At 38.0% G+C, this 27294-nt stretch overlaps 3 protein-coding genes and 1 long non-coding RNA gene across 8 annotated transcripts; 2 read left to right on the forward strand and 2 right to left on the reverse strand.

Moving 5' to 3' along the window:
• Positions 1-2680: 2680 nt before the first annotated feature.
• On the forward strand, positions 2681-10611 carry LOC133728008 (uncharacterized). 4 transcript variants are annotated; one of them, XR_009855499.1, is made up of 3 exons: positions 2846-3425; positions 4072-4730; positions 10597-10611. It is a non-coding gene; the product is annotated as an uncharacterized LOC133728008 (long non-coding RNA). The 4 variants fall into 4 exon arrangements; XR_009855497.1 differs by lacking the exon at positions 10597-10611 and adding an exon at positions 5605-5983; XR_009855498.1 differs by lacking the exon at positions 10597-10611 and adding an exon at positions 5483-5498.
• Positions 10612-12704: 2093 nt separating this feature from the next.
• On the reverse strand, positions 12705-15827 carry LOC133728009 (cysteine-rich receptor-like protein kinase 10). The gene is made up of 7 exons (XM_062155433.1): positions 14914-15827; positions 14588-14713; positions 14361-14488; positions 13982-14192; positions 13606-13843; positions 13366-13516; positions 12705-13261 (listed from the first exon to the last, which is right to left on the reverse strand). The coding sequence occupies exons 1-7, from the start codon at positions 15752-15754 to the stop codon at positions 12926-12928; spliced, it is 2031 nt and encodes a 676-aa protein (XP_062011417.1). The 5' UTR covers positions 15755-15827; the 3' UTR covers positions 12705-12925.
• Positions 15828-16254: 427 nt separating this feature from the next.
• Positions 16255-17870, reverse strand: LOC133732052 (large ribosomal subunit protein uL2x-like). Its single transcript, XM_062159507.1, has 2 exons — positions 17339-17870; positions 16255-16748 (listed from the first exon to the last, which is right to left on the reverse strand). The coding sequence occupies exons 1-2, from the start codon at positions 17776-17778 to the stop codon at positions 16409-16411; spliced, it is 780 nt and encodes a 259-aa protein (XP_062015491.1). The 5' UTR covers positions 17779-17870; the 3' UTR covers positions 16255-16408.
• Positions 17871-21962: 4092 nt separating this feature from the next.
• On the forward strand, positions 21963-26635 carry LOC133732054 (uncharacterized). Of its 2 annotated transcripts, XM_062159508.1 has the most exons (10): positions 21972-22334; positions 22553-22662; positions 22932-23063; positions 23157-23230; positions 23328-23433; positions 24227-24295; positions 24695-24759; positions 24849-24947; positions 25618-25717; positions 26262-26635. In XM_062159508.1, exons 1-10 carry the CDS (start codon positions 22184-22186, stop codon positions 26322-26324), a joined length of 969 nt encoding a protein of 322 aa, XP_062015492.1. In that variant the 5' UTR covers positions 21972-22183; the 3' UTR covers positions 26325-26635. The 2 variants fall into 2 exon arrangements, with proteins under 2 accessions (XP_062015493.1, XP_062015492.1); XM_062159509.1 differs by lacking the exon at positions 26262-26635 and having other exon boundaries at positions 21963-22334; positions 25599-25717.
• Positions 26636-27294: the final 659 nt, after the last annotated feature.

Here is a 27294-nt window from a genome sequence, read left to right on the forward strand (position 1 = left end):
AGATGGCTCTTAGTGTTGGTGGCGACACCAACATGGCCAGAGGCGTTGCCTCCCTCTCTCTTCCCACGTTGACCTCTTCGGTTCTGTGTTCGCCTATTTCGGCGATTACATTCCCAAGTAGAGCGATTATATGGACCAGAAAGTCCAGAAGTATCCCTAATGTTAGGGTTTCGCTCTTGGCGCCTTCTCTTAGAGGCGCGACTATAATTGGATTCCGGAATATGTTCTGTTTCCACGGATCTCGAATTATAGTTCTTCACAAGGATATGGTCATGCTTTTCAGCGACATTCATAGCTCCAATAAGCTCATGAAACCTTGTGATCCGTCCTGCAGTAACATCAATTCGATAGTTCTTAGCAACCATCAATGCAGAAACGGGGAAGGTAGAGAGAGTCTTCTCAATCAACATCGCATCTGTGATCTCTTTACCACAGAATTCCATTAAGGATTTAATGCGAAGTGCTTCCGAGTTGTAGTCAAGAACTGACTTGAAATCACAGAAGCGGAGGCTATGCCATCTCACTTCTAGGTCAGGAAGCAGGGAGTCATGGACATTAATTGCCAAATCTTTCTTCGAGTGAGGCCCACAACTTTCTGGGGTCTTCTTCATTCATACACTCGTACTGGAGCGAATAATCCATATGACGAGTCATTAGGATGATGGTTTTCGCCTTATTTGCCTCTAAGGCTGCTCTATTTGCTTCCAAAACTTGAGCTTGCTCAACAATTAGCACGTCCTGGCTAGGCTCGAGAATCGTATCCAGGATTCCATCGGCCTTAAGATGCTGGCGGACATCACGAACCCACCTGTGATATTCAGAGCCAGTTGTTCCCAATGGAGTAAAGTCCAATTTGTTCAGGTTACTCATCCTGAAAGAGAAAAAGAGATTAGGGTTAGTTTCGGAGCGTGAAATGCTACCACGAAAACATATAAAATTTCTGAGCGTAGTCGCTTCCAAGAAAATCCGATTCCAATAGGGGTTTTTGGATTAGATCGAAATGACGATGTATGTGGTCGATCGTTTTCTTCTCAACAAACTCTAAGCTTGGAGTGAGCACGAACCCCCACAGTTCGGCTATTGGTCTCCCCTATGAAAAGGAAAGGGGGGTAGAAGAAGGGATGTTGGAAGTCCCCGAGAAAAAGAAGAGAAAAGTAATAAAAACTTCAAAAATGGGAACTTTTAGAAAAGTTTACCTTGAAAAGTTGTCGGAAATCTTGGCCGGAAAAAATGTCGCAGGAAAGGTGACCGGAAAAGTCGCCGAAAAGTGGCCGGAAAAGTCGCCGGAAAGTGGCCGGAAGTCGGCCAGAAAAGGGTTGACCGGCGTTGACCTGGGGTGCTGACGTGGCAGCCGATTGCTGACGTGGACGCTTATGCAGGCGATGACGTGGCAGTGGCCTGAGGTGGAATGACGTCACTGGGCGAGGGCTGATGTCACTGGGCCACGTTGCTGGGCTTCGCTGCGCTCCTGGGTTTTTGGGCTTCTGGCTTGTGGGCTGCGCGCAAGGCTCCGGGGCTCGGCTGGAGTTGGGATCGGCTGCTGTGCTGGTGCAGGGAGGAAGGGAGGCTGACGGTTCGGAGGTGCAGCGCTTCTGGTGGCCGGTCTGGACGTCGTTTGGCCGGTTCCGGGAATAATTTTTCCGGTTCAGTGGATCTGGGGTCAAAGTGCTTCTGTTGGTGGAGTATGGATGTCAGATTTAGAGGTTAAAGCTTCGAACCGGTTGGGGGGAAAAACTATCACTTCCGGAGGCCGGTTCGGGTCTTTTCCGTCCGGTTCTGAAGGTGGCGCCGCCGGTTCTGGACTCCTGGTGTTGAGATCTTCAAGGTAGGCAGCGGTGGTATCTGGGATTTGAAGGCTACGAATTTAGGGTTTCAGGGTTAGGGCTCGTGCTGATAACGTATTGTAGAGAAACTGAAATTGAGAGGAATTTGTTGTGTATTCTCATTGATAATAGGGGCCTCTTTATATAGAGGATTATAATGCATAGAATCTCAATCGTACAAGGAAAGTAATCGTACATTGAATAGGAATCTAGATCCTTCTAATTTAACCCTATTACCACTAGGTCAAGTAACCTAGAGTTTGGGCCAAACACAAATAGAGATATCCTTAAACAGTGTTGTATTTTTATGACAGAAAAATTGGTGTTGTTGCTTTCTTTATGTTAGTCCTTTACTTTCTTTATGTTAGTGAGTTAGTCCTTCGACTCCTTTCTGTTCGGCCTAGAACGAATTTCACAGCGGCCCACAATTACTTACCTGGTCCTCTTGTCCTTGCAGGAAAAGTGGACGTACAGATTACTCATTATTTCATTAAAACTCAACCACCTACTATTACAACCAAATATAAAAAGGAACCATATATAAAAAGGAGCCATGTAAATATATATGCATGTTATTAACCAACTTAAGTGAACAACCTTCCTTCATGTGTTGGACCCCCCTCCCTTAATCCCAAACCCAGGTGATGATGAATTGATTGATATATGTAACTATGTATGTGAGCCCCGGAAAAATTATCGAGATAAGGTGAGATCGTTTGGAAGAATTTTGACGATCTCGGTAATTATTAAGGTCTTCGGGAATAATTATTGGGATTTTTCACAAGGTGGAATCTTCAAAGTTTGGAGTCTATGATAAAGTATACGAAACGACAAGTTCGTAGAAATTTTCGGGGAATTTTTCCGACACCGGAACTATTTATTTTGAATTTCCGAAGTTTAGGAAATATGGAAATTCATTTTAAATAAAAAGAAAAGCTCTGGCGTGATCTGGACCGTTAAAAGTCCACCGATTGATCACAATCGTCGAATGTTAAGTAAAGGAGGCCTATATAGCTGCTGGACCAGATCATATTGATCTAGAAGACGCGAGAGAAGCTCGAAGCTTCTGACCCTAAAACGCGTCGCCGACCCGACGAAGAAACCTGACCAGAACGCCGTCCTCCGGCCACAACACAGCGGCGGACCACCGGCAATAGATTCATCTTGTCGTCGTCGTCACACCTGTGGCCTCTAATCGTCCATGCAATTGACGAGGCAGAAGAATCGACAGTGAGAAGATCCGAGCTTTCTCCGGCGAGTTCTGCAATTTCCGGCGACTCCGGCCACCTTCTGGGCTGCGTTTGGTATGAAGTCTCATCTCCTCGTCATACTCTACAAGCCTGTACAATTAGATTTTGAATTTGATCGAGTTTTTGACAATTTCGTTTCTGGGTTCCTCTCTGCTTCGATGCCGTCACCGACGCCGGCGACTTCCCCGGCCTTTCTGGCTTCGTCTCCTCTTCGATTTCAGGTCTAGATGAGATGGTGTGAAGTTTTCTGGGTTGTAGTTCGAGGAAATCACTAGTTCACAACCATTCTAGCTTCGGTATTGAGCTCGGGAAGCTGAGTTTGGGTCGATTCAAGGGATTGCCGATGTCGAAGGTATAATCTCAAACTAGATTCTTGTGTTGGCTATGCAACGTTGTTTGCATGTGCAGAGTGGGTTGGTTGTAACTTGTAACTTGATTTGAATTGATGAGATTGTGTGGTTTGGTGATTTAAAATTGTTCCGGTTTTGCAAGTTATTGCCTTGTTGGTGTTGCTGAGGCAGGTTATTTGAAATGGTTGTGGAATAATTGAAAAATGGTCAAGCTTGGGTGTCCTTAGTAGTTTTGGACCACCTTGAGTAGAAATTGGGAAGTATGGGTGTCCATAGTAATTCTATCGGAATTGCTATACGACGAAACTTGAAATAGAAGTAAAGTTGAGTGTTGAACGAATTGAGATAAGTCGTTGACGAATTTGATCTTTGCTTGTGCATATGTTAGATTGATAGGAAGTAAAGAAAAGAAATTATATATGTTGGGTGACCTTAGTAAGGAGGGTGCGCTCAATATATATTTGGTTGATAATCGTAATTTCAAGTAAAGGTCCGGTAATTTGGGTTAATTATCGAACAAGTCTCGATTGGTCAAACATTGGTCAACTCCTGGTCAAACTAGGAAAAGTTGGTTGTACGATTTGTTAATCGTCGAGATTTCAGTTATTAATTTAATACGATATTAACTATCGAAATGTCGGAACTTAGGACTCCAGCTATCCGAGGAACGGAAGGTTCGTGATCTCTAAACAACGTGTAATGGTAAAGCTTCGGAATCCAGGTAGGGGACTCGGGACTCTCTATTGGCTAGTGGTTTTCCATATTTGTTTATATACGTGGTGCATGATGAAAGTACATTGTTAGTTCAAATTTAAAATGTTTTTAAGTTAACGTGCGTATAAGATTGTTGATGGCGGTGTGTGAGAGCGGAAAGGTGGTCGATGACTTCCTTGGGGATTAGCCACCCCTAAACCTCCGGAGGGTTAGCTACACCGGTCGGACGGTGCGCAATCGCAATGATGACACGGTTCCGTGTGTGTAGCTAGTGTGTTAAGTTTGGCGCTCTGTGACTGGTAAGGTCAGATGTTGGTTCTACGGAACCAGGCCATCAGGTAAAGCGCACGTAGTTTTCTAATCATGCATCGAGTATTTAAGTTTGTCGTTCTTATATATATATTTGCTTTGTTTTCACACTGGGCCCAAATCCAAATGATTACAAAGTTGAGTTGATTTTCAAACCTAGTCGTGGTAGAGTTTCCTGCCGAGCAGCGAGGACGAAAGCTCACCCCTACAACAGTTTGGATGCAGATACTGTGCACTGGTGACGGGACAAAAGCGGACGGAGCTGGGTGTGCGGAATAAGTCCGGTAAACCATTGTTTGGACTTTGTTCTACATTCTTTTTCTCGAACTTCGTGTTCCGAAAGTTGTTGATAGTTAGCTTGCTCATTCCTTAAAGTTCATATCCTTTGTGTGAACATTCATTCAAGTTCTGGACGAATGAAATAGATTTCAACAACTCAAGTTTTTCACCTCAAAAGTATTTCAAATTCCCGCTGTGCGTTTTACGAAAAGTTTATCAACAAAATGCCTAGCGGTTCTCTAGGACGTAAGCCGAGTGTTCGGTTTATGTTTTAAAGACTCGCGGCACTGTAACGAGCTTAGGCTGGTGAGGTGCAGCTTGGGGCGTTACAATGTAAGTGTAATAAAATAACCAATAATAATAAGAATACACTAATATAAATCAATGACAGATTAATTAAAAATAAGTTTGTCTTTTTTTCATTCTTTGAATTGATTCTATTTTTTTGAATGGGCAGTTATGTATGATTTTATTTCAAATTTATTGTTGACTTATGCATCATATTAAAAATGATTCTTAATTTATTTTTGGAGTTTTTTTTTTTTTTTTATAACTCTATGTCTAGACCCCCTCTATGTTTAAATCCTGGTTCCGCCCCTGGGGAGGAACCATATATAAAATTGATTTTCTTTTCATGAAACCGTATGGGATGGAGTTGGACAAGATTTTTCTTTACATATAATTTTCTTTTGTCGTTAGAGGGTAGAGTGGGTTGATGACATAATGATCATGCTTGCTGACTAGCTTGTCTTTAAAGTTTAAAGGACGCTCCAGTATATTTGATGACAATATGGCAATATGCATGGGGTTCATTTTGACTTGATGAGCAACAGAGGCAAATGGTTTTCTCATCATGGCTGCTTCTTTTCTTAATCTTAGACCTGCTTGTTGCTCCCTTAGCCCAAAATGAGGGTTGCTGTTCCAGACTTCTGCTGGCAGTAACAGTGGTAATGGCAGCCTCCTCTCCTCCTCCTCGTCCATCCCTACCCAAAACCAAGCCGACTCCGACTTTTACAACTCTTCTCTCAAACAAGACTCGAACAAAAAATGCAATTGCATTTTGATGCATTGTATTTGAGTAATCTATTCATGTTAGGCAATCTCTAACCCAAATGGCTAAAAATAGCCATAAATTCTGTACTATTCATTGATCTGATATCAACTGTCTCCAACCCGTCAAGGCTAAATTATGGCCCTAAAATATATTTTAACATTTTGGATTGGTTATATATACAGATCCTATCCAGAGCGGAGATCCGCTTTGAAAATTAACGTGTGAAGTTCGAGTTTTTGGTCACTTTTTCGGTCGCATATCCACATCTCGACCGTTCAGTTTTTAGGTACTAGTGTATAGATCGTCTCTGCAAATTTTCAGCCAAAATGATGATCGTTAAGGCATTGATAACTGCCTTAAAGCTAGTACGGTTCAGGTTGACAGATTCAGTCCATCAATTGGTTTAAGCGAGTTAGATACCTTAACGATCATCAATTTGGCTGAAAATTTGCAGAGATGATCTATACACTAGTACCTAAAAACTGAACGGTCGAGATGTGGATATGCGACCGAAAAGTGGCTCAAAACTCGAACTTCACACGTTAATTTCAAAGCGGAGCTCCGCTCTAGATTGGATCTATATATATATATATATATATATATATATATATATATATATATATATATATATGCTTATTTTTTAAAGTTAATTGACTTATAGTAATTGAAATAATTTTTATGATAAAAAAATATTTTTTCGGTTGTATTTTTTTTTTTAAAGATAATTAAAAATATCTTTAGCTAATTTTGAAATGGAATAAAACTGGAATCATATTTTTAATATTTATTTTATTCATGACATAAGCATTTAAAAGTTACACAACAAAGTAAGAAAATGCAAATACTTGTCAGTGACAACCCTGACAATTATTAAACCAACGGCTAAAAAAAAAATTTAAAAAAAAATTAAAATCACATTACCAACGGCTATAAAAAAAATAAAAACCTAACCAACGGCTACTTTTTTTTTTTTTTTTTTTAAATATTTAACTAACGGCTAGCTGACGTCAGCAACTAGCTGTTGTCATCCTCCACTACCCGAGTGGGCCAGCTTTAATCTGATCCAGTTTTTTGAAGGGCCAAAGGGCTCCTCAAAGGGCTAAAAATGCCCCTTTAACCTCACATTTGACCCTAAAAAATGGCCCTTTACCCCTTAGCATCATAGGTTGGAGATAACAAGGGCTATTTTTTGGCCCTTTGACACTTTAAACACTTTAGGAGAAGGCCTTACTTACCTTGTGTATTTATGATATTCGTGTATATGCTGTAATCTATACTAATTAAAATTTAGGACAAAATACTGTTTACTCCCTATACTTATAGGGAGTCGACGTTTCAGTCTCTGACATTTCAATTTCACCTGAAAACTCCTTAAACTTTCAAATTTCACCCAATTGGTCCTTGCCGTCAATGATCCGTCAAAATCTTAGTTAAATTGCTGACGTGACATTTTTTACACGCTGAAATGTCTATTATACCCTCACTTTTTTTTTTTCTTTTATATTTATTTTTTCCTCTCTTTTTTTATTTTTTCTTTTTTCTTTTTACCTCTTCGACCGGCTCTCTCTCTCTCTCTCTCTCTTCCCTTAACCATTGTCAACGACCACCCACCACCACCACCATCACAACCCTCATTCCTCTCGCATTTGAAATGTTCCACATCTTCCCATTTTCATTGATCATCTGCTGAGGTATCTGCTCTAGGAAATTTTCTTTCTCTGAAATTGACCTCAAACCTCCCAAAAACCCTCTCAAGCTCAATCACCAATACCCATGAGCTGTTTGATCCCAATTACCAAATATCAAGTCTTGAGAGTACCGTACCATGCAAGGCTCTGCCCATAAGATTGCTTCGATCCGTTTTATATGAACAGTTTCGCATGATACTTTGAGCGGAGTAGCTGAGACAGCTACGACAGCCTTCGAGTCCGAGGTCTCCTCTGTACAATGCAATAACATTCACTTTGTTGGAGCCTTGTCCGAGAGAAGAGTTGTGAAAGCCATAGTTGGCTTGGTTTTGGGAAGTGTTGGAAAAGGAGGAGAGGAGGCTGATGAGGTTTTGTTGGAAGATGCTGCCATTAGTGTAATTGCCAAAATCGGCACATCTCCAGCAATATTCAGCTTCCGAAGTGCACAAGACGTCAGTTTGGGTTATGGTGGGAGCAACAAGGTGGTGTAAGGTTATATGAACGATGGAGAAAAGAAGCAGCCATATTGAGGATCCCATTTCTCTTTTAAACTCAAAACTAGTTCACATATTAACATTCTTTAGATGTCTTGAGCTTTAAATTAGGATTAAATTCAGTTTACCCCCCTGAGGTTTGGGGGTAATTTCATGTTAGTCCCTGTCCTCTCAATTTAATCAGTTTACCCCTCAAGCTTTTCAATTCTCCTCAACCGTGTCCATTCCGTCTAATTTGGACGTTAAGTCTGAAAAAAAAAAGCCACTCTAAAGGCTAAAATTGTCATTTCAAGGAAAAAAAAACACCATGACAAAAAAAAAATTCTTCTTCCTTTTTTTTTGTCTTTTTTTTTTCTCTCTCATTGAAGAAGAAAATTTTTTTTTTGTCATGGTTTTATTTTTTTTAATTCTCTCTCATTGAAGAAGAAGAAGAAGAATTTTTTTTAATTTTCATTTCAAGGAAAAAAAAACACCATGACAAAAAAAAATTGTCATGGTTTTTTTTTTTTTTAATTCTCTCTCATTGAAGAAGAAGAAGAAGAGAATTAAAAAAAAAAAACCATGACAAAAAAAAATCTTCTTCTTCTTCTTCAATGAGAGAGAATTAAAAAAAATGACCAAAAAAAAAATTCTTCTTCTTCAATGAGAGAGAAATAAAAAAATTAAAAAAACCATAAAAAAAAAAAGAAGAATTTTTTTTTTGTCGTGGTGTTTTTTTTCCTTGAAATGACAATTTAAAAAATAAAATTATTCTTCTTCGAATTCTTCTTCAATGAGAAAGAATTTAGAAAAAAAAATTCTTCTTCTTCTTCTTCAATGAGGGAGAAATAAAAAAAACAAAAATATTTTTTTTTTGTCATGGTTTTTTTTTCCTTGAAATGACAATTTTAGCCCTTAAAGTGGGCTTTTTTTGTCAAACTTAACGTCCAAATTGGACGGAATGGACACGGTTGAGAAAAATTGGAAAGCTCAAGGGGTAAACTAATTAAATTGAGAGGACAGGGACTAACATGAAATTTCCCCCAAACCTCAGGGGGTAAACTGAATTTAATCCTTTAAATTAAGACTAGTTAGCTAGCATGATCAATCTCCATTCTATAGAAACGAACACTACTAGCATACGCCTCATAGGACACTGTCATTTTTCTGTATCTTTTGCTCTTGAGGATACGAATAACCGTATTTAAAAGTCATTAGATACGGTGCAGCCACGGAATGAAAAATGGTATTCTCTATAGCAGGCTCCACTAACCAAAAGCGCCACGCTTTTAACTTTGGTGTGTCAGTTTTTTATTTTTATTTTAAATATTGTATTAATTTTTTTCTCTCTCCTCATTTTCTGTTAATTTCAATTTCTTCATGGGGTCCACCTTAATTATCATTTTTTATCTTTTTTTTCTTTTCTTTTCATTATATCTGCTTCATTTTACAATATTAATTGTATTTCTTTTTGGTCGAAATAATTTTAATTTTAATTTTTGTTCGATCAAGCCGCCGACATCGGGAGCCCCGCCGTCTCTCTCTCTTCCTCCTTCTCTTTCTCCCTCCTCCCCCTTCTTAACTTCCTCCGCCACACAAATCTCCTCTGCTGAACGTACCCATATCTCTCTGTTGTTGAATTCACCCAACCATATCTCTCTCCCAGATTGAGCCTCTAAATTCTCTATGTCCACTGTTCAAAAAAAGAAAAATTACCTACGATCCCCTCTCTCTCTCTTCCTCATTCATGTCAAAATCTGAAAACTTTGAAGTTTTTAACTGCTCTGGACTTTTGAAGCTTCTCAAACTGCCGCAATCGCCCACCAAGATTGATCCACCCTACAATCACGTCACACCTTATCAAAATCATTGTAATCTCTTACGGAAACTTCATTAGGGGACAGGGGCTTACACATTACATACCTCGTGGATTGATCGACGATTTGATGTTCACTGGGCAGATCTTTGCTAAGAATGAAACCAGATGCAGCAAAGAAAATGTTATTGAGGCCTAGAACAACTGAACAACCTAATTGGAATTTGCCTTGAAGAATTAAACCCACAATTTAAATTATTACGGATAAGTGGATAACCATCAGCTTTTAATTAAGATTTTCGTATAATAGTAATTATATACCAAAAGTTACTTCTAGAAATACCATTACTTTGAATGTTAAATGAAATTTTATTATTTTATGCTATTATGAATGATATATTAATGATTTAATATTCAAAGATATTATATTTCCATACCAATTAAAGTATCAAATAGCACAAGTCACAGTTTTCAGTGTATAGTTTAGACATGTAAAACAGTGTTCAAAATCAAAAGACAGGGATAATATATTAATTTAATTTTTTATTTTCTAATAAATACGAACTTGCATATCATAAAGTCTCATAATATTATTTTTCAATTTTTTTCTCTCTGTTGATACGGTTGCAAGAAAAAGATGATTAATTTGTAATTTTAAATAAATTAATAAATAGTTAGGTAATATTACTCCACACCCTTAACCGTATCTATATAATATATTTATCTGAATATTTAATATAATACATCAATTTAGTATTTTACATAGCAATGAATACGGATTTTTATCTTTAATATATATATTAGATTATTTTGTTGATTATATTTTTTATTTTGTCACAGTTATCAGTAAGGCTGTCAATTCCGACACGACCCGATAACACGACTCGAAACCCGCACGATTAAAAAGCGGATCGGCCGTGGGTCAACCCGCCATGACCCATTTAATAAATGGGTCGACCATGGATCAACCTACCAACACGAAGTGAACCCGTATAACCCGATTATGCTATACTTTTTTAAAAAAATTTTTGGACATTAGGAGTATTTGATCATAGGATTAGACAATTTGAAATATTTTGCTTTATTATTATTATATTTAATTATTTATGAATTATATATAATTATTTATATTTTTCGTCTTGTGAAGTTTCTAGTGAATTTAATCAATTTATTCATTTTTTTTAGTTAAATGGGTCGCATTGTTAACCCTTAAATGAGTCATTTTGTCTAACACGACATGACCTATTTATTAAATGGGTTAAGCGGGTTGGAAACGGGTAACCCGTTTAATAAATAGGTTGGGTTTGAGTTTTAATTTTTGACACGATTATTAAATGGGTTGGGTTTGAGTTTGTATCTTGTGACACGACAAATACCTTAACCCGACACGAACCATTGACAGCCCTAGTTATCAGTATCCATTAAACAAATAACATTAAAAATATAAAAGAGTGTCATTTGCTCTGCTCAAATGATACGGTTAGAAAAGTGTATCCAAAGGGGGTGGCTACTAGAGATTTTTCTAGTAGTGGAAAATTCTATGTTGTCTCTATCTCAACCCGGCGGGACTAAAATATTTTAGTGCCATGTCGCTATTTTCTGAACTGTTTATGGTCTAGTCCTATCACATGTGGTTTAGGTGGTTCGTAGTACAATATTGACTAATCCTATTAAAACCTAACAAATTGACTATGCACAGTGAAGGTTATCAGAGCTTCAAAGAAACATGGAACCAGGGACACAGCAACTAGCTTTCAGGGGCTGTTTGTGAGAAGAAACAAACGCTGGTGGTGTTGACGTGGTTAGTGAAAAGGGTGAACACACCATATTGCAGTGCCAATATAACTATTTACCATATTGCCTGTATACTATTTACCAAGTCTCAATAAACATTCATATGTACCAGACAGATGAGTGAATTATTGCAGAAGCTAGTTTGGAGCATTTTATTCCCAGATATTATATTGATGTAGCTTACTTAATGGTAAAATATAGACGAAGGAAAAAATAATGTGAATTTTTGCAAGATCACAGTTGGATTTGAGATTAACTTTAACGAAAAGGGACAGTCAAAATTTGAAATTACATAAACTATACAAAAACTAGATCTCCTCCACTGAAAGATACTTTGGACTGATCGAGCTACCAGCCCTCCACCAACATTGTGAGTTCCGAGTCCATCCTTGCATACAGGATGTAAAGAACAAAAAACTTAATTTAACTAATAGATAGACTTCTTCACTTGCAAACTTACCAAGCAGAAAGCTTTAGTTCACAACTCTTTCTCCACCTCAGTTCCAGTTTTAACTTCCTCAGAGAAGATTGTAGTAATAACCACGTGCTAGAAACACCATAAATGACAATACTAGAACAAAGTGGTATTCACCTGATCAGTAACTGACTAAGAAAATTATGCTAAATTTGGATGTAATGGTTCCTCAACTTTCTGAATTTATTAATTTTAATTCCCATTAGATAAAAAGGTACAAATCTAGTGCTTCAATTCTTCTTCTTCAAAAATTGGGTTGTTTTTCTTTTTTTATTTCCTCACTTAATCACCTGCAAATTGTGATTTTGTACATTCAAGCCCTCCCCTCTCATCTTTCTTCCTTCGATTATTCTTCTGCAGTTCCCCTCCACTTTGGTGGCTTGCTCATATATTTGATCTACGTCCCCAAGTTCTAGTCAATTTCTTGACTTGTTATTTCTTTCTAGTCAATTCTTGACATGTTTCTTGTTTTTTCGATGACTCTTGACTTTTTCTGCTCTTAATGGTTTTTGATTTTTCGGTATTGTGCCTTTTACTGATTCTAGTCAATGGATTCACAAGAGCTAGAGAAAACAAGGGAAGCAAAACAACAAAGCAATAAAACAGAGACAAGCTACAAGGATAGAACTAGAGAGCAGAGCAGCAAACAAAACGACCTAGTTACCAAAGAACCAGCAACTAGAAAATTCAAATTGGTCATTTAGATCATTAACAAAGAAAACCATATAAGATAAGAAGGACATCAACTTTAACCATTTGACCTCAACCTCAGCTGATAGATATACATAAACTTTCTGCAACACTATTGATTTTGATGGAACCATCAAGCTCAGACGTTCACTTAAACATATAAAGGCTAGGGGTCTCCATTAATGGTAGTAAATTAAAATAGTTGGTCCCCTAGCGTGGATGAAGTTCAGTAATATCTGAAACCGCAGACACATACACAGAGCTTTCAGATTTAGCAGATGTCTCAATAAGTCTGAATCCCGACCCTGATGTGTCTGAATCAGTGTTATAATGCCAACAATATGGAGGTCGTGAAGGTACTGAGATTGTGAGAGAATGACTGTTAAGCATGGAAGCAACTGCAGCCATGGTTGGCCTATCATTCATATTTTCTTGGACACATAATAAACCAATGTGGATGCATCTGATTATTTCAGATCTTGAGCCTGCTGTTAACATCGGATCTATGATATTTATAATTGTATCATCCATCCAATTTCTCCAGGCCTGTAAAAATTACGAAAATATTTCAGAAAAAAATATACTTAGTTGCAAGCTATAGGGATAAATAGAGAAGTAATGTAACAAGTTCATTATATATTCCTACTCACATAGCTTAATAGGTCGTCCTCATTTTCACCATTCCGGAAACTACTACTCTTCTTGCCAGTAGTTATTTCAAGAACTAACACACCAAAACTAAAGACATCTGACTTGACAGAAAAGCGCCCATGACTTGCATATTCAGGTGCCATGTATCCACTGTATAATTACATCCAAATTAGAAATGCAATTATTTTGGCTCTTAAAATAAATAAAAAACTGTAAGTTAGAGTGCCACATTCACTTACTAGGTCCCAACAATGCTTCTTGTATCTCCTTGAGTTTGATCCATCACAAACAACCTTGCCATACCAAAATCTGCAATTTTAGGGTTCATATCTTCATCCAACAAAATGTTGTTGGGTTTGAGATCACGGTGAATAATTCGAAGTCGAGAATCTTCATGGAGGTAAAGAAGACCACGAACAATTCCTCCTATGATTTTGTAACGTGTTTCCCAATCCAAATGTCCATGAGTGGTTGGGTCTGAAAACAATTTGGTTAGAACATATGTAATGTGTATGTGTTAATTGTTGTGTACCTTACTTTTATCTACCATATATAAAGTTTAGAAGAAATTATAACTATGAAATACATATACTAAGGATGTAGAGGATACCATACCAAAAATGAAGTGATTAAGACTTTTATTAGGTATATATTCGTAAATGAGGAGCCTTTCTTCTCCTTTCAAGCAAAAGCCTAAGAGCCTCACTAAGTTCCGGTGTTGAAGTTGAGCAACTAACGTGACTTCATTTTTAAATTCACGATCACCCTGTTCAGAACTCTTAGAGAGTCTTTTCACAGCTATATTTCGTCCGTTATGTAGTCTACCCTGAAAGTAAGTTTATTAAATTACAAAAAAAAAATTTTAAGAAAACAATTATTTGGGTTATCATATACAGTACCACAACAAAAAATAGTTGTTACCACTTCAAAGGTTAACAAATTAGCAAAAGCATATACAATTGCAATTGAAAAAGTAAAGCTCTGTTTTTATTACCTTGTAAACAGCTCCAAATCCACCTTGTCCAAGCTTATTTTCATCAGAAAAGTCATTCGTTGCCGATCTTATAGCTTCAAAGTCATATTGTAACGATTCCACGAGGCTAATTTCTTCAGAAATATCATCTGAAAAGGTACAACTTAGATGGAAAAAAAAAATCGTTTGAAAACACCATACTAGACAAATTCGAACATTCTCCAAACACCAGAGACAGTCCAACTTACAGTCACGTTTTACCCTTAGCTGCTTGACTCTTGAGAAAATGCATATGCCACCGAGAAGCATAGTGACAAAAGCAATCACAACCTCAGTGATGATGATGATATTTCTTTTTGTGTTACTCTTCTTTCCTGCAGAAAATCAGAAGGGGTAATAGGGGTCACTCCACGGTTCCCGTAAATAATTTCGAGGCATGATACCTTGTCTATTTTTGTTTTTTGGTGTTAGGCATGATACCTTGCCTATTGTATGGATGTACTTTTTCTAAGATAAGATGGCTTGCTTAGATATACATAATATCATACGAAAATATTTATGGGTGTGTGTGTACCTTGCTTAGGTGGAAGTACTGGAGTTGTTGGAGTAACTGGAGCTGAAATGTTTACTTCTGAATCGGCTGTAGACTTGTAGAAAAGACCGTACTCAAACCTTATATTACAACTTGGTTTAAGAACTCTTGTTCCTGACTTTCCACCGCAGCATAGTGGAATAGCAGAGATGCAACTGTTTAGGCAATTACTGCAATTGACTTTGTCTATGTCCGGAGTGCACTGCGCATGTGCATATATCGTTTCGTATCCCGGAACAATTGCATGTCCTGTTGCATATTTTTTTCGAGAATCACCTGAAGTAGCTCTGTCTCTTAAAATTTCCAACAAGGGGTTGAGCACCTGCAGGAACGCTTGCGCGTTTAACGCGTTGTGCGGGCTGGCCAGATATATAAAAGGGTCCTCTTCCACAATACCAAATATTGAGTCTTGAGAGTACCGTATCATGCAAGGCTCTGCCCATAAGATTGCTTCCGTTTTATATGAACAGTTTCGCAGGAGAATATGAGTGGAGTCGCTGATACAGCTACTACATTCTCCGAGTGCAAGATCTCCTCTGCACAATGCAATGGCATTCACTTTGTTGGAGCCTTGTCCAAGAGAAGAGTTGTGAAAGCCATAGTTGGCTTGATTTTGGGAGTTGTTGGAAAAGGAGGAGAGAAGGCTGATGAGGTTTTGTTGGTAGATGCTGCCATTAGCGTAATTGCGGGAATCAGCACAGCTCCAGCACAATTCAGCTGCCGAAGTGCATGAGACGTCACCTTTTGTTATGGCTTGAGCAACAAGGTGGTGTAAGGTTATGGGAACGAAGAAGAAGAGAAGCAGCCACATTGAGGATCCCATATCTCTTTAAACTCGAAACTAGTTAGCAAGCATGATCAACCCACTCTCCATTTATTCTATCTTATCTCTATCTCAACCACACCTTTAGTCCCATGTCGGCATGTCCGGAACCGTCCTCAACTGTTTATAGTCTAGTCCTATAATATGTGGTTTTGGTGGTTTGTGCCTTTGTGGTACAATATTGACTAATCCTACTAAAGCAAACAAATTGACTATGCATACTGCTTTCCAATGGTGCATGTCTGTGGGGCTGTTTAAAATCACCGCTAAAATTAATTGTGAGAAGAAACAAACGTTTGTTGTGCTGTTGTTCTGAAAAAGGCGAACACGCCACATTGCAGTGCCCACATCTATTTTACCATATTGCCTGTATGATATATACCAAGTCTCAATTAACATTCCTATGTACCAATGACAATTTTTATTTTAAACGAACCTCATGCACTGACAGATGTGTGCATTAGGGCAAGAAGCTAATTGGGAAATAAGCAACCAACTAGTTGTGAAAATATAGGAATTCCAACTCTTGATAAACAAAATTTTTCCAACAACATGAAGCACACACTAGTACATGATAAAAATCTATTGAGCAAAATAGCCGGTACCAAAACAGAACAATCAAATAAACAGAACATGTAAAAAGTAAAATCAACTCTAAGCCTTCTCCTTGGAGGCAGTTGCAGCAGCTTGTCCTCTGAGCCGACCAGTTCTCCTGGCAGCAATGAGACCAACCTTCTGCCCAGGAGGAGCATCACGCCTGACTGTGCTAGCATGACCAATATGCTGGTGGTTACCTCCTCCGTGAGGATGCTCAACAGGATTCATAGCCACACCACGCACCTTAGGCCAGCAGTTCCTCTTCACTCTGAACTTGTGGTAAGCATTACCGGCCTTGAGCATAGGCTTCTCAGTTCTGCCTCCACCTGCAACTTGACCAATCATGGCACGGCAACCACTTGGAACAATCTTCTTGGCACCAGAAGGAAGCTTGATTCTACACAAAACAATATAAACAAAAAACAATCAACTTCCACATTTGGATACATGTAGTTTAACATCACACAAATCAACACCGCTTTATATAGATACACAAACACAGCCAGGAAGTTTCATCTCAAAGCAACCTAGATGAGCTGAGATAAGTATCCCACACATACATTGTACAATACCAATCATGTGACAATATACCATCACACACCGCATTACAATGCAAAAGCTTTTCTTTTTCAATCATCACAGTTGAAAAGTAAGTCCTCTATAAATTTGTATAATTATCGAACAACCTACATTGCGATTGTGAACTCTACATTCTTTTCATAAGGATTATAAACAGTGCGATTGTGAACTCTACATTCTTTTGATAAGGATTATATACCAAGTCAGAATCTCACTATCGAAAAATCTAATCTTTACTAGTAAAGTGCTAACTTGCATTCGATGCAACTCAAAGCAAAAATTAAATTAACACCAAATCCAGGAACCAAATTACTAGCTACTACACAAATCTGATGCAATGTGATTTTCGATCAATTATCGAAAAGACTAAATCAACCTAACAAATTCATTAGAGACTGAGAAACAAACCTTGAGGTATCATTATCAGGGTTGTGACTGATAATCACGGCGTAATCCCCCGAAGCCCTAGCTAGGGTTCCGCGGTCGCCGACGTGGTGCTCGACATTACACACCACAGCTCCCTCGGGAATAGATCTGACCGGCAACACATTTCCGACGACCAAATTGGCCTTCTTCCCGCAGTAAATAAACTGGCCGGTGTAAAGCCCCTCGGCGGCGACGAAGAGCTCGTTCTGCTTCTTGTACCGGAAAGGGTGACGGAAGCTGACGCGAGCGAGCGGGGCACCGCGACCGGGGTCGTGGATGATGTCGGTGACGACGCCCTTGAGGTAGCCGTTGCGCTCGCCGTAGTCGAGGGAGCGGAAGCGGGCCGGGCCCTTGCGGTGGTGGGTGTGGGACTTGAAGACGGAGCCCGCTCCCTTACGTTGAGCTCTGATGACGCGACCCATTGACGGTGGCTCTGGCTCGACCCTAGGGTTTCGTTCTCTCTGTCTATGGAGTGAAAGAGTAACAGGGGCGGCACTCTGTTAAACCCTAATGTATGTGGGTATTTATATGTGGCCTCATCGTTGAGTTGAATGGGCCTGACGTTCTTTTGGGTATGAAGTGGGCTTTCTTTAAGTTCGGCTGGACTGACGGGCATGTTCAAAGCAGGGTCCGAAAGCCGGTTCCTTTTCCTCTACATGTTTTTTGCTCGATATTTTTATGATAATGTCTTTTGTTTTGGTTTTTAATAAACAAAATGCATATTGTAACTTTGCAACTAAGTGTGGAGGGAAGAGGTCTCAGGGCTTCCCTACACTAGGAAGACGTTTTCCCTGGGTTGTTTGGGCTCTTGTTTATGTTTTTCTTATCAATTTGTACTTTTGTAGTTTGTTTCGTTTCGGAACAGACTAGCAATAACTAAACTCGATATTTTCTTTTTATTAAAAAAGTCGTATAATTAATAACAATGAGTGATATATAACAATGAGTTATAATGTGGGTCCCAAATTCAGTTTTATTATTTCTCTACATGTTTTCTGAGCTTATTATTATTTTGAAAAGCATGATTTCTTTTATTTTATTTTTTTATAAAGGGAGTAAATATAATGAATCACTCTTTAACAGTGATAAATAAAGTCATCACCTAAATGATGCACATAGCACAGCATTCAACGATCATAGCCACAAAAGGGAAACATCGTCACCAACGGAGCAATAGTGCATAACGTTTAGGCATGAGATGAAACTTAAAGGTGAACTCAAACACTCAGCCACCGCTCAAACATCACCAAGGCCATCCACTCCGAACTCCAAACACAATTATAGCCCACGCACCAACACCATGCACGAGCACCACAACACCACAAACTGCCTCACCATCTAGTCTCCCACATAGGAAGACCCACCTCCACCACCCAAATCTAGGTCTAAACTCAAAAGGATTATAAATAAGACATCTTCCCCAACCACCAATATCATCACCAACACAGAAATTGAGATCTCGTAGACGACGGTAAAAAGCACATACTACTTTCACAACTATCAAAATTATTCATTCATATAGCCTTGCCAATAGGGAGGCTATATCAACCACCATATATTAAGCTTATCCTCATAATCTTTTAGCAGAAAACGTAAATAATTGGAAAACTTTATATACGCAACCAAATATAAAGCTAGCAATTACATTGAAAGATACATGAACAAACTCAAATTAATCAAGGTATTCCAGATTGAGTTCGTGAGCTTGAAATTAATGGTTTAGAATAACCACCATCAAAACCCCTAATACACTAAATCAGTAAATCCTCAACCCTAATTCACTAGTGTGTCACTTTAAAATCAGATATTTATCTATGATTGTGAAAATATGGGATTTTTTGGAATTTTGTAGGTCTGTTGTTTGTATAAAAGGCCCATGACTCCCTAAGTTATTCAAGGGTCCATTTTTTGTTAGCTCATTCCCTGGAGATTGAATATTCTGTAAAGCCCACTAGTGTTGATATGCATCCTACTTTATATATAAGAAGTAATTGGCAGTCACCTCACTGCGATAGATATCTATGATATCATTATGGTTTTGTTTTTCTTGGTCGCTTTTGTGGTGAAGTTTTTGTAAACCGCCTTTTCTGAGTTGTTTTAGTTAATTTCCTCCAATATTTAACTTGTGTCCTGCATTTCTAGTAGTATTGAAAACTTGTTGCAGACTTGCAGTGAACGAATGATCTCATCTCTAACTAGTTACATGGTGTTGTTGCTAGTAAACTCAATACTACTGTTACTTGAAATCAACTTTTTATTGGCAACAACTTGAGATCAACTTAGTGCCGCTAATTATCAAAGCATGTCATCTAGTGGTTGAACCACAAATGATCTTGGGAGACTTGTTTTTGGTGAAGAATCTAAGGAATAAAGTTTTTTGTTTTTTTTTTTCTGGGTCTTTGAATGGTTGAACGAGAAGTAAAATATATGAAAATCATTAATTAGACATGATATAAGTTTCTATTATACCTTCATAGTTGATATGCGCCTTATAATAAGAGGTTACAATAACATACAATACTCATTTCCAAAGTTGTAGAATAGATGTGATTATCAGGAAGACTATATTTCATGTTATAGTCATAACAAAATGAGATGAATATGCATTCTCAAAAAAAAAAAAAAAAGAGATAAATATGGCAATGCTCCACACACAACATATTAGTTAGAATCATATGAATGGATCTTTACTGATAGTATGATGCTCTGTTTTATCTGTGAGAACATACATCATAAGCAATATAAGCATTACACAGCTGAAAACATACACACACACCTACACACCCCAAAAAAAAAAAAAAGGCATTTAGATAAAAACAAATCAACAATCTTGACTTCTTAGCAATCGCCTTATGTGATCACTTCTGATTATAATCACAAATTATTTGGTCCCGTGGTGATTAGTGAAGGGGGACACTTGTGAGAAGATCTTTTTGAAAGTCGTAAGGTTACACTATTTGAACAAAACATGTAATAATGACATCTTTTATTGGGTTTGTTTCTAAGTTTTATTTTTTTTTAATTAAAGAAATAACTTTATATAATAACTCAATAGGGTTGATTACAATCAAATCGTAACACATCCAGAAAAATATTCTGGAGTGTTATCCAAACTAAAGGAACTAGTTCTAAACTCAAGCATGAATGATCATTAAATACCCTTCCGCTGCCATTAGTATAGACAAACAAGAATTTGTGGTGGTACCACGTGGTACATAGAAGATTAGAAGTAGGTCAACTCATTTAACATTCTATGCTCACTTATTCTAAGCATGCCTATCTTATTATGACTTAAACAATTGCATAGTAAATAGGCACAGTACATAAAAGACTTAAATGGAAGGCTAAAAAAAAGTTGTATGACCCCATAACCTCCACCTGGATCCCATAACCGAAACCCTAGTAAGCCGGAGCCCGTCTGTTTGGTCCAAACTTGGGCCCAAATCCACAATTTAGACACCCAATCTGTTATGGGCACCCAAAATGATTTGGACACCCAAAGCTCCCTTGATTTGGGCTGTATACTTGACTTGGGCCATACAACAAATTTGGACCACCCAGTCGAGTTGGGCCTCAAAATTGATCTTGACACCCAACCTAGATTAGGCACACCCTCTCCTGCCCTGATCACTTTCACGACCTCCACCGCCGCCGCACATACGAGATGCAAGCCATTCCGTCTCTAACCCGGATCCTTGATTGAATTCAGGTCCCTCAAAACTTGAATCCAATGCCGAGAATCAGCAAGAGTTTTTTTCCACCTTGAGACGCCCCCGACGCGGTCGAGTCTGACCAACGTCATCAGACTCATCTTCCCCTACAAGCTTGCTTCGGTGATGAACCACCAACCTCACCATTTTCCTTAGATCCCAGAGTTCAACTAAGGCAAAACGAGGCCTCCTCACGTCCAAAACCGAGGGCCAACCTCCTGTCCACCCCCCTCTTGAAGCAAATCGGAGATCCGATTCAACAGAAATGACGGATGCTAGAGCACCATACTGCTAATTGCCGCAAACTCTACTAGCTTTTAGGAGCAAGCCACCACTGCCCTCAATTTGCTATTATGGCCTATGAAAGAAAAATGACTCGCCTGCCTGAATGTAGGTTTCGCTGTGTAGGTTTCTTTTTATTTTCTTTTTGTCCTTTGCAGGGTAAGGTCTAGTTCGCCTTAGTTTTGAAGTATATTCATTATATAAAAATATTGTAAGACCCGGCCCAAGCCCGCTACGGATGGGCCGACTCGGCCCGTTGACGACCCTTTAGTAAAAACTATTATAGTGTTGGTACGTTCTCAAATCAACTCTATGTATATCAAATTTGCATGTCGACAAGTAGTACGTGAACCCTAATTCCCCAAATGATCGTGGGAGACCTTTGCTAATGGAAGAACTACTAAAAAATGAAGGTCTCCACTGAATGGTTGAAGGAGGTAGAAGAAATTAAAGATATCATTACTCAGCAATTAGACATGATACAAGTTCCTATTACTCTATTAGGTACGCCTTGATATATACTTGACGAGAAAATGGCCAAAATAACATAGAATACGCATTTCTGGAGTCGTATGAAAAGTTGTATACTTTCATGTGGGCGAGATGTTATGTCCTAAAGTTGTTTTAGGAAAGCTATTGGATTTCCACGGTTTATGAACAGCCCAACAATCCAAAATGTCTGGGCTGAAGTTTCTGAATTCGGCTGTTTCAAGTGTAGTGAAATGTCTGGGCCGAAGTTTATGAACAGACCACCAACCCAAAAGGTCCCAACTCCCAGCCGCATGTAGTTGTTTCTATTAACCCAGTCAGTCAGTGCAAGGCGTGCATAGGGGCCATGGCTGCCACCAGTTTCGTAGCAGCGTCACTTCTCAGAAGGGCAGCTCTGCCTCTAGGTTTTGCTGTCTCCCTTCCTCTCAAAAACAACAAGCTTTCTCACCAGACCACCCTGCTCACTTTTCCTCTCACTCCTCGTTTGACTTCTTCAGGTGCGAAGTTGCCTTTTTGATACTTGATTCTTAAGCTTCAACAATGAACCTTCCACTCATTGCATTCGCTAATCTCTTGTAATTTTGAATACCCATTTTGCTTCAATCATGAAATGGTGGATAGGTGTTTGTTAATATGAACAAGTTTGATGCTTTCATTAGATTTTGATTGTGGGATTTGGTTATGTAATCTGTTATTACGTTTCTTAATAATACAGCTTCAGGATTATGCCACTTAGCTCAAGCTGTAAAGGGGGATGTTGCTGAGTTACTTAAAGGTGTGGGAGACAAAACTGTTATTGAAGAAGTAAAGCGTATTCTTGAGATGGTACTTGCATTACCTTTTCTGAAATCTAGCTGCTAGCTATAGTTTCTTATCAAGACCATATTTTGTTTCTTAATCTTTCCCTCATTTAGTGGAGAACAATGAAGTTTAGATTTTCAGACCTTTCCAAATAAAAGAGTATAGCATGTTGGTTACTTTAAAATTGACAGATGGGTGATTGCGCAATGTAGATTTGCTGTGTTTGTTCTTTGAAGATGGAAGTATGCTTGTTTCTAATATCTCCATGTTTTTTTTTTTTGGGTTTACTGTAGGCTAGACGTGCATCATCAAGAAGAGAAATTCTCCAGACGAATTTTCTCACCCCTCCGGTGATGAAGGAGTCAATGCTAGCATTGACAAAGCTAGCTGATTTGAAAGCAGTTTCTCAGGGTGGATACCCGCAGGTTGAGATAAATAGTTTCGGATGTATTTCATGCGGCTCCATATCATGAACATTTTTATTAATAGATGTAGTTTTTGCTTCTCAAATTGTCCAGGCTGAGCGGTGCCGGATTTCTGTTGGACATCCAGAAGTATTGACAAGCGATCCTGATATAATTGCAGCATTGAGGTAGGTATATCTCTACCCATTTCATATTGTAGAAGCAACCATGTTTAACAATGTGGAACCTTTTTCTTATTTCTCCTTTGATGGTTAATTCTTTCAGTATCACAGGAAACTTTGGGTTCCAACCTTGTTCTCATGGAGACTTTCTAGGAGCAATTCTTGGTACAGGGATTGCTAGGGAGAAGGTCGGAGATGTTATCTTACAGGTATCATGCATATTCTTATTCCAGTTGCTGCTAGTCCTATGCTGATGTTATTGAATTCTTTTAGGCAAGGTTTCTACATGAAGACTGCCATCTCAAATATCTTCAATGTGAAGAAGGGTAGTTTTAGTTATCTTCCCATGAAGTTATAAGTTCTGTATATCATTTTCTGATGAGATCCAATTGCTGTTTGCGTGTAGCCTATTACATAGGCACATTCAAAGGAGTCATCTCCCATCTTGTTCAGACCTTATAAAGGAGTTGAAAAATAAACTTTGCTTTTCTATCTCCAATACTTACCACTTGGTCAATTCTTCCAAGGACAGCAAAATTACTATGATATGTAGACTTTGGTAAACTTATGCCATTGCAAGAACAACAGAGCTTAAATAAGTAAACACATGTCAACTTGGCCTTAATTTTCTAATGGATACTTCTTTAGAATTGGCAATGATAAAATTTTCTCAGTACACAGGTCTGAAAACGCTAACACCTGGTGTACGATGCTCCTGTAGTCCTTCCATAGCAGGGTTAAGTGTGTTCAAAGTGTGTTTAGAGAGAGGTGTTTATTTGAAGTATCATTCCTCTAAGTTATAGCAGTCTTTTAGAGATGTAGTTAGAGTACCATTGTGCTAATTGAGCCTATTCTGATTCCAACTTATTTGCTACCCATGATATACTGGCTTGATTTCCTATTGCAAGTGTAGACATAGATTTTCAGCGGAAGTGCATACAGTGGGTTATGGCCTCTTTGGCTGAGTGTTTATAATATTTAATTCTTTTGTAATGCTGCCAGGGGGAGAAGGGGGCTCAAGTCATTATTGTTCCAGAACTCATTGACTTTCTTATGTCATCACTCGACAAGGTATATTGAGTCAATTTTTCTCTTGATACTTTTATGTTCCTTTTCAACATCAATGAAAGAGTTATTTATCTTATCTTCTGTTTTCGTGAGATATAATCTATGGTAATATTAAACTGATCTCCAGTGCAAATTAGTATAGTTGAATGAGTTACATCTTTGTCGTTTTGGCAGCAAAATCAGAGAAAAATTCTGTGGCATTTGTTAAATTTTCAGTGATCATTGCAAATGTTCATTGGGAGATAAAAACAGCGATAAATATTGGAAAACTTAAAAAGAGAATGGTACAACACCACCTAGCATTAAAAGAAAGCATTTTTGTTTTGTAGGTCAAGAGCATTATGCCATTGACGTTATTTAACACATACATTTCATGTTTGTAAAGAAGTTTTTCTCTTGCAGGTTGGCAATGTTCCAGTATCTGTTACTAAAATACCATTGATCTCCATTGATTACGAACCACCAAGGTTATTATTTTGTTGTTATCCTTTCTTCATTCTGTGTAGTACTGACGATCTAGCATCAGTTAGTAACTTACACATGGTTCTCTTTGCAGTACTAAGTCATTTAAAACCATAGAAGCATCAGCGAGGATCGATGCTATAGCTAGTGCAGGATTTAAGATTTCACGGTCAAAACTAGTTGACCTGATCCGGTACAGCGTTTTATGCTTATACTAACTGTTCCTTGTTTGGATTATGGTTGTTTCAGTTTGTTAATCATTTGATGTTGGTGACTGCATAGTTTGATGGTGTTCTTTCATTTTATAAAGATTATAAATTCACTAAACATGCATGCTTAGAAAGTTTTTGTAATTACATATGGCTTGTTTATCTTTTCCAAGTTGTAGCATTTTTCACTTCAACCGTATTGGTTACAATCTTGCATAACATGAATATAGCCTCCTAGAAATTCGTGTGGTGATGGTCTCTATTAGAATTCACTAATCCTTGGCACATATTGATACACAGAGCTATTTCTCACCTAGCGCTCCTAGAAAATATTTAGAGGAAGTTATGGGGCATAGTGCAGGAAAAAAGGCCGGTCCGTGCCTGTACTTTATATAGTAAGACTATAGTTAACTAAAATTAAAAACTATTAAATCCCTCATTCAAGATTAATATGCTTTGCAAGTGTTTTATTCCTTACAGTAGTAACATCTTGGGTTTTTTATTTTATTTATGTTATTTCTTACTAGAACCTTACTCCAAATGTGATCACATTTCATTTGCATACCTCATTTTCATTATATGATTCAAACACATGACCTAAAGAATCTTGAGAAAGTGAGAACATGGTATTACAGTTCTTTCCACTCTATACAGTGATGGGGATGTGCGCCTCAACTGGACCCCTGTTACTAAAAATGGAGCTACACTCAAGGCTGGTGATATTGTATCAGTTAGAGGAAAAGGAAGACTGAAGGTGAGTTGTTAGATGCAATACACTGTTTTCTTAGAGGTCTCGTCGGCTAATACACTTCACATACAACCATCTTAATGTTATTATTGGATATGGATACTTCTTGGTTAGTTCCTGATAAATCTAGAGTATTTTGTAACAAGTTTGGATTGGAAAATCCTGTTTTTATGGGTTTCCCTTAACCCTATCATATGGGTACTAAATCCATAGAGAAATTATAGAAAACAGACAAATTCAACACTTACTCCTACCTATGTTTGATAGTTTGATGCACATGGTTGTCTCCATATAACTTGGATTATAATCTATAGTTTGATTGAAATGCTTTTGTCATTGTATTCTCTATATCAATAAAAGTTCTTTATTCTTTTTATTGGAGGTACAGCATAATTTAACAGTTTGTATGTTTTTTTCCATTATTAGTCACAAACTGTGTGTCTTATAAGGTTTCAAGTTACACTAACATATTCAATATCTGCACTGCTTCCTAACTCTAAATTTGTCTTCAGCCTGGCATTTCTGATGTTTTAATTTTATTTTATTTCAGATAGGAGAAATTAACACGACAAGGAAGGGGAAGTTTGCAATAGAGCTTATTCGTTATTTGTAAGTTTTGAAACGGGTATTGACGGAACATTTCTATTCTTGGATCTAAATAGGTCTAAGATGACCTGTCGGGAAAAAAAAAAAACAGAGGTCTAAGATGGGTAACTAACTTTCTGAGGCTCTTCTAAAGAACAAGCATATCTTGCATCAACGTTTGGCTTTATTTGCAAGTTCAAAGATGTACATATTTTTACGCCATTTTTTTTTCCTAAAATTAATATTCTGCATTCTTCGTTGTATTGTTCATATTTAACACTTCCATTACTTGAGGAACTTTGTTTATAAATTGATAGCCTTCTGATCTTGTGTACTTAATTTAACCTGCATTCTTTTCGAGAGTGCCAAGTGTGTGTGTCTATAATTAGGGTACGTTTACGTACCTGGGATGATAATGGAAATGAAAGGAATGATTACGGAGTATGAGTATTGGGAATCGATTCCTGAATAACCCTTAATTTGGGATATGGGTTTAGGAATGATTCTCACACCGACTCCTTCCATCTTCCATTCCAGTTGTCTCTTATTCATGACTTTTTTCCATTCCAAGTAAGTAAACGTGCCATTAATTTCTTAGTATGGAAAGAAAAATCTGTGTTGTGATAGAAGCAATTGATGACCTCAGTGATATAGGAAAGAGACCTACCGGAAATGATCTCCGATGGAACTACGGCTAGTTAAACATGAAAGTAGACTTCTTGTTATTTTTGCCGAAGAGAACATAACACTAAGAGCAGTACTAGAAAGATCTCATTCATGATATTAGCCTTACTACGCTTGCCCATTCACGCGAAAAACGGTTTAGCTTATTTAGTAAAGCAGTACAATATCGGAATATATCATAGTGATTATAGACATTTATTGGGATACAATTACCTTTTATGAGAAGGCATTGTATTAGGATGTTTTACTATGAATTCTAGGCTTATAAATAAATATGAAGTTACTTGGACCAAAATGAGTACTTGCAGGAACTC

This window comes from Rosa rugosa, chromosome 2 (genome assembly GCF_958449725.1).
Source record: "Rosa rugosa chromosome 2, drRosRugo1.1, whole genome shotgun sequence".
Taxonomy (NCBI): Eukaryota; Viridiplantae; Streptophyta; class Magnoliopsida; order Rosales; family Rosaceae; genus Rosa; species Rosa rugosa.

What these genes read in the sequence shown, in the direction of transcription:
- LOC133728009 (XM_062155433.1), bottom strand. Translation starts at nt 15,754, where the DNA reads ATGGGATCCTCAATGTGGCTGCTTCTCTTCTTCTTCGTTCCCATAACC. An exon ending in AGTACTTCCACCTAAGCAAG is followed by an intron (nt 14,714 to 14,913) that starts GTACACACACAC and finishes GATTTTCTGCAG; the next exon opens with GAAAGAAGAGTAACACAAAA. An exon ending in TCTTAATCACTTCATTTTTG is followed by an intron (nt 13,844 to 13,981) that starts GTATGGTATCCT and finishes AATTGTTTTCAG; the next exon opens with ACCCAACCACTCATGGACAT.
- LOC133732052 (XM_062159507.1), bottom strand. Translation starts at nt 17,778, where the DNA reads ATGGGTCGCGTCATCAGAGCTCAACGTAAGGGAGCGGGCTCCGTCTTC. An exon ending in CCTGATAATGATACCTCAAG is followed by an intron (nt 16,749 to 17,338) that starts GTTTGTTTCTCA and finishes TGTTTTGTGTAG; the next exon opens with AATCAAGCTTCCTTCTGGTG.
- LOC133732054 (XM_062159508.1), top strand. Translation starts at nt 22,184, where the DNA reads ATGGCTGCCACCAGTTTCGTAGCAGCGTCACTTCTCAGAAGGGCAGCT. An exon ending in GATATAATTGCAGCATTGAG is followed by an intron (nt 23,231 to 23,327) that starts GTAGGTATATCT and finishes TAATTCTTTCAG; the next exon opens with TATCACAGGAAACTTTGGGT. An exon ending in TTATGTCATCACTCGACAAG is followed by an intron (nt 24,296 to 24,694) that starts GTATATTGAGTC and finishes TTTCTCTTGCAG; the next exon opens with GTTGGCAATGTTCCAGTATC.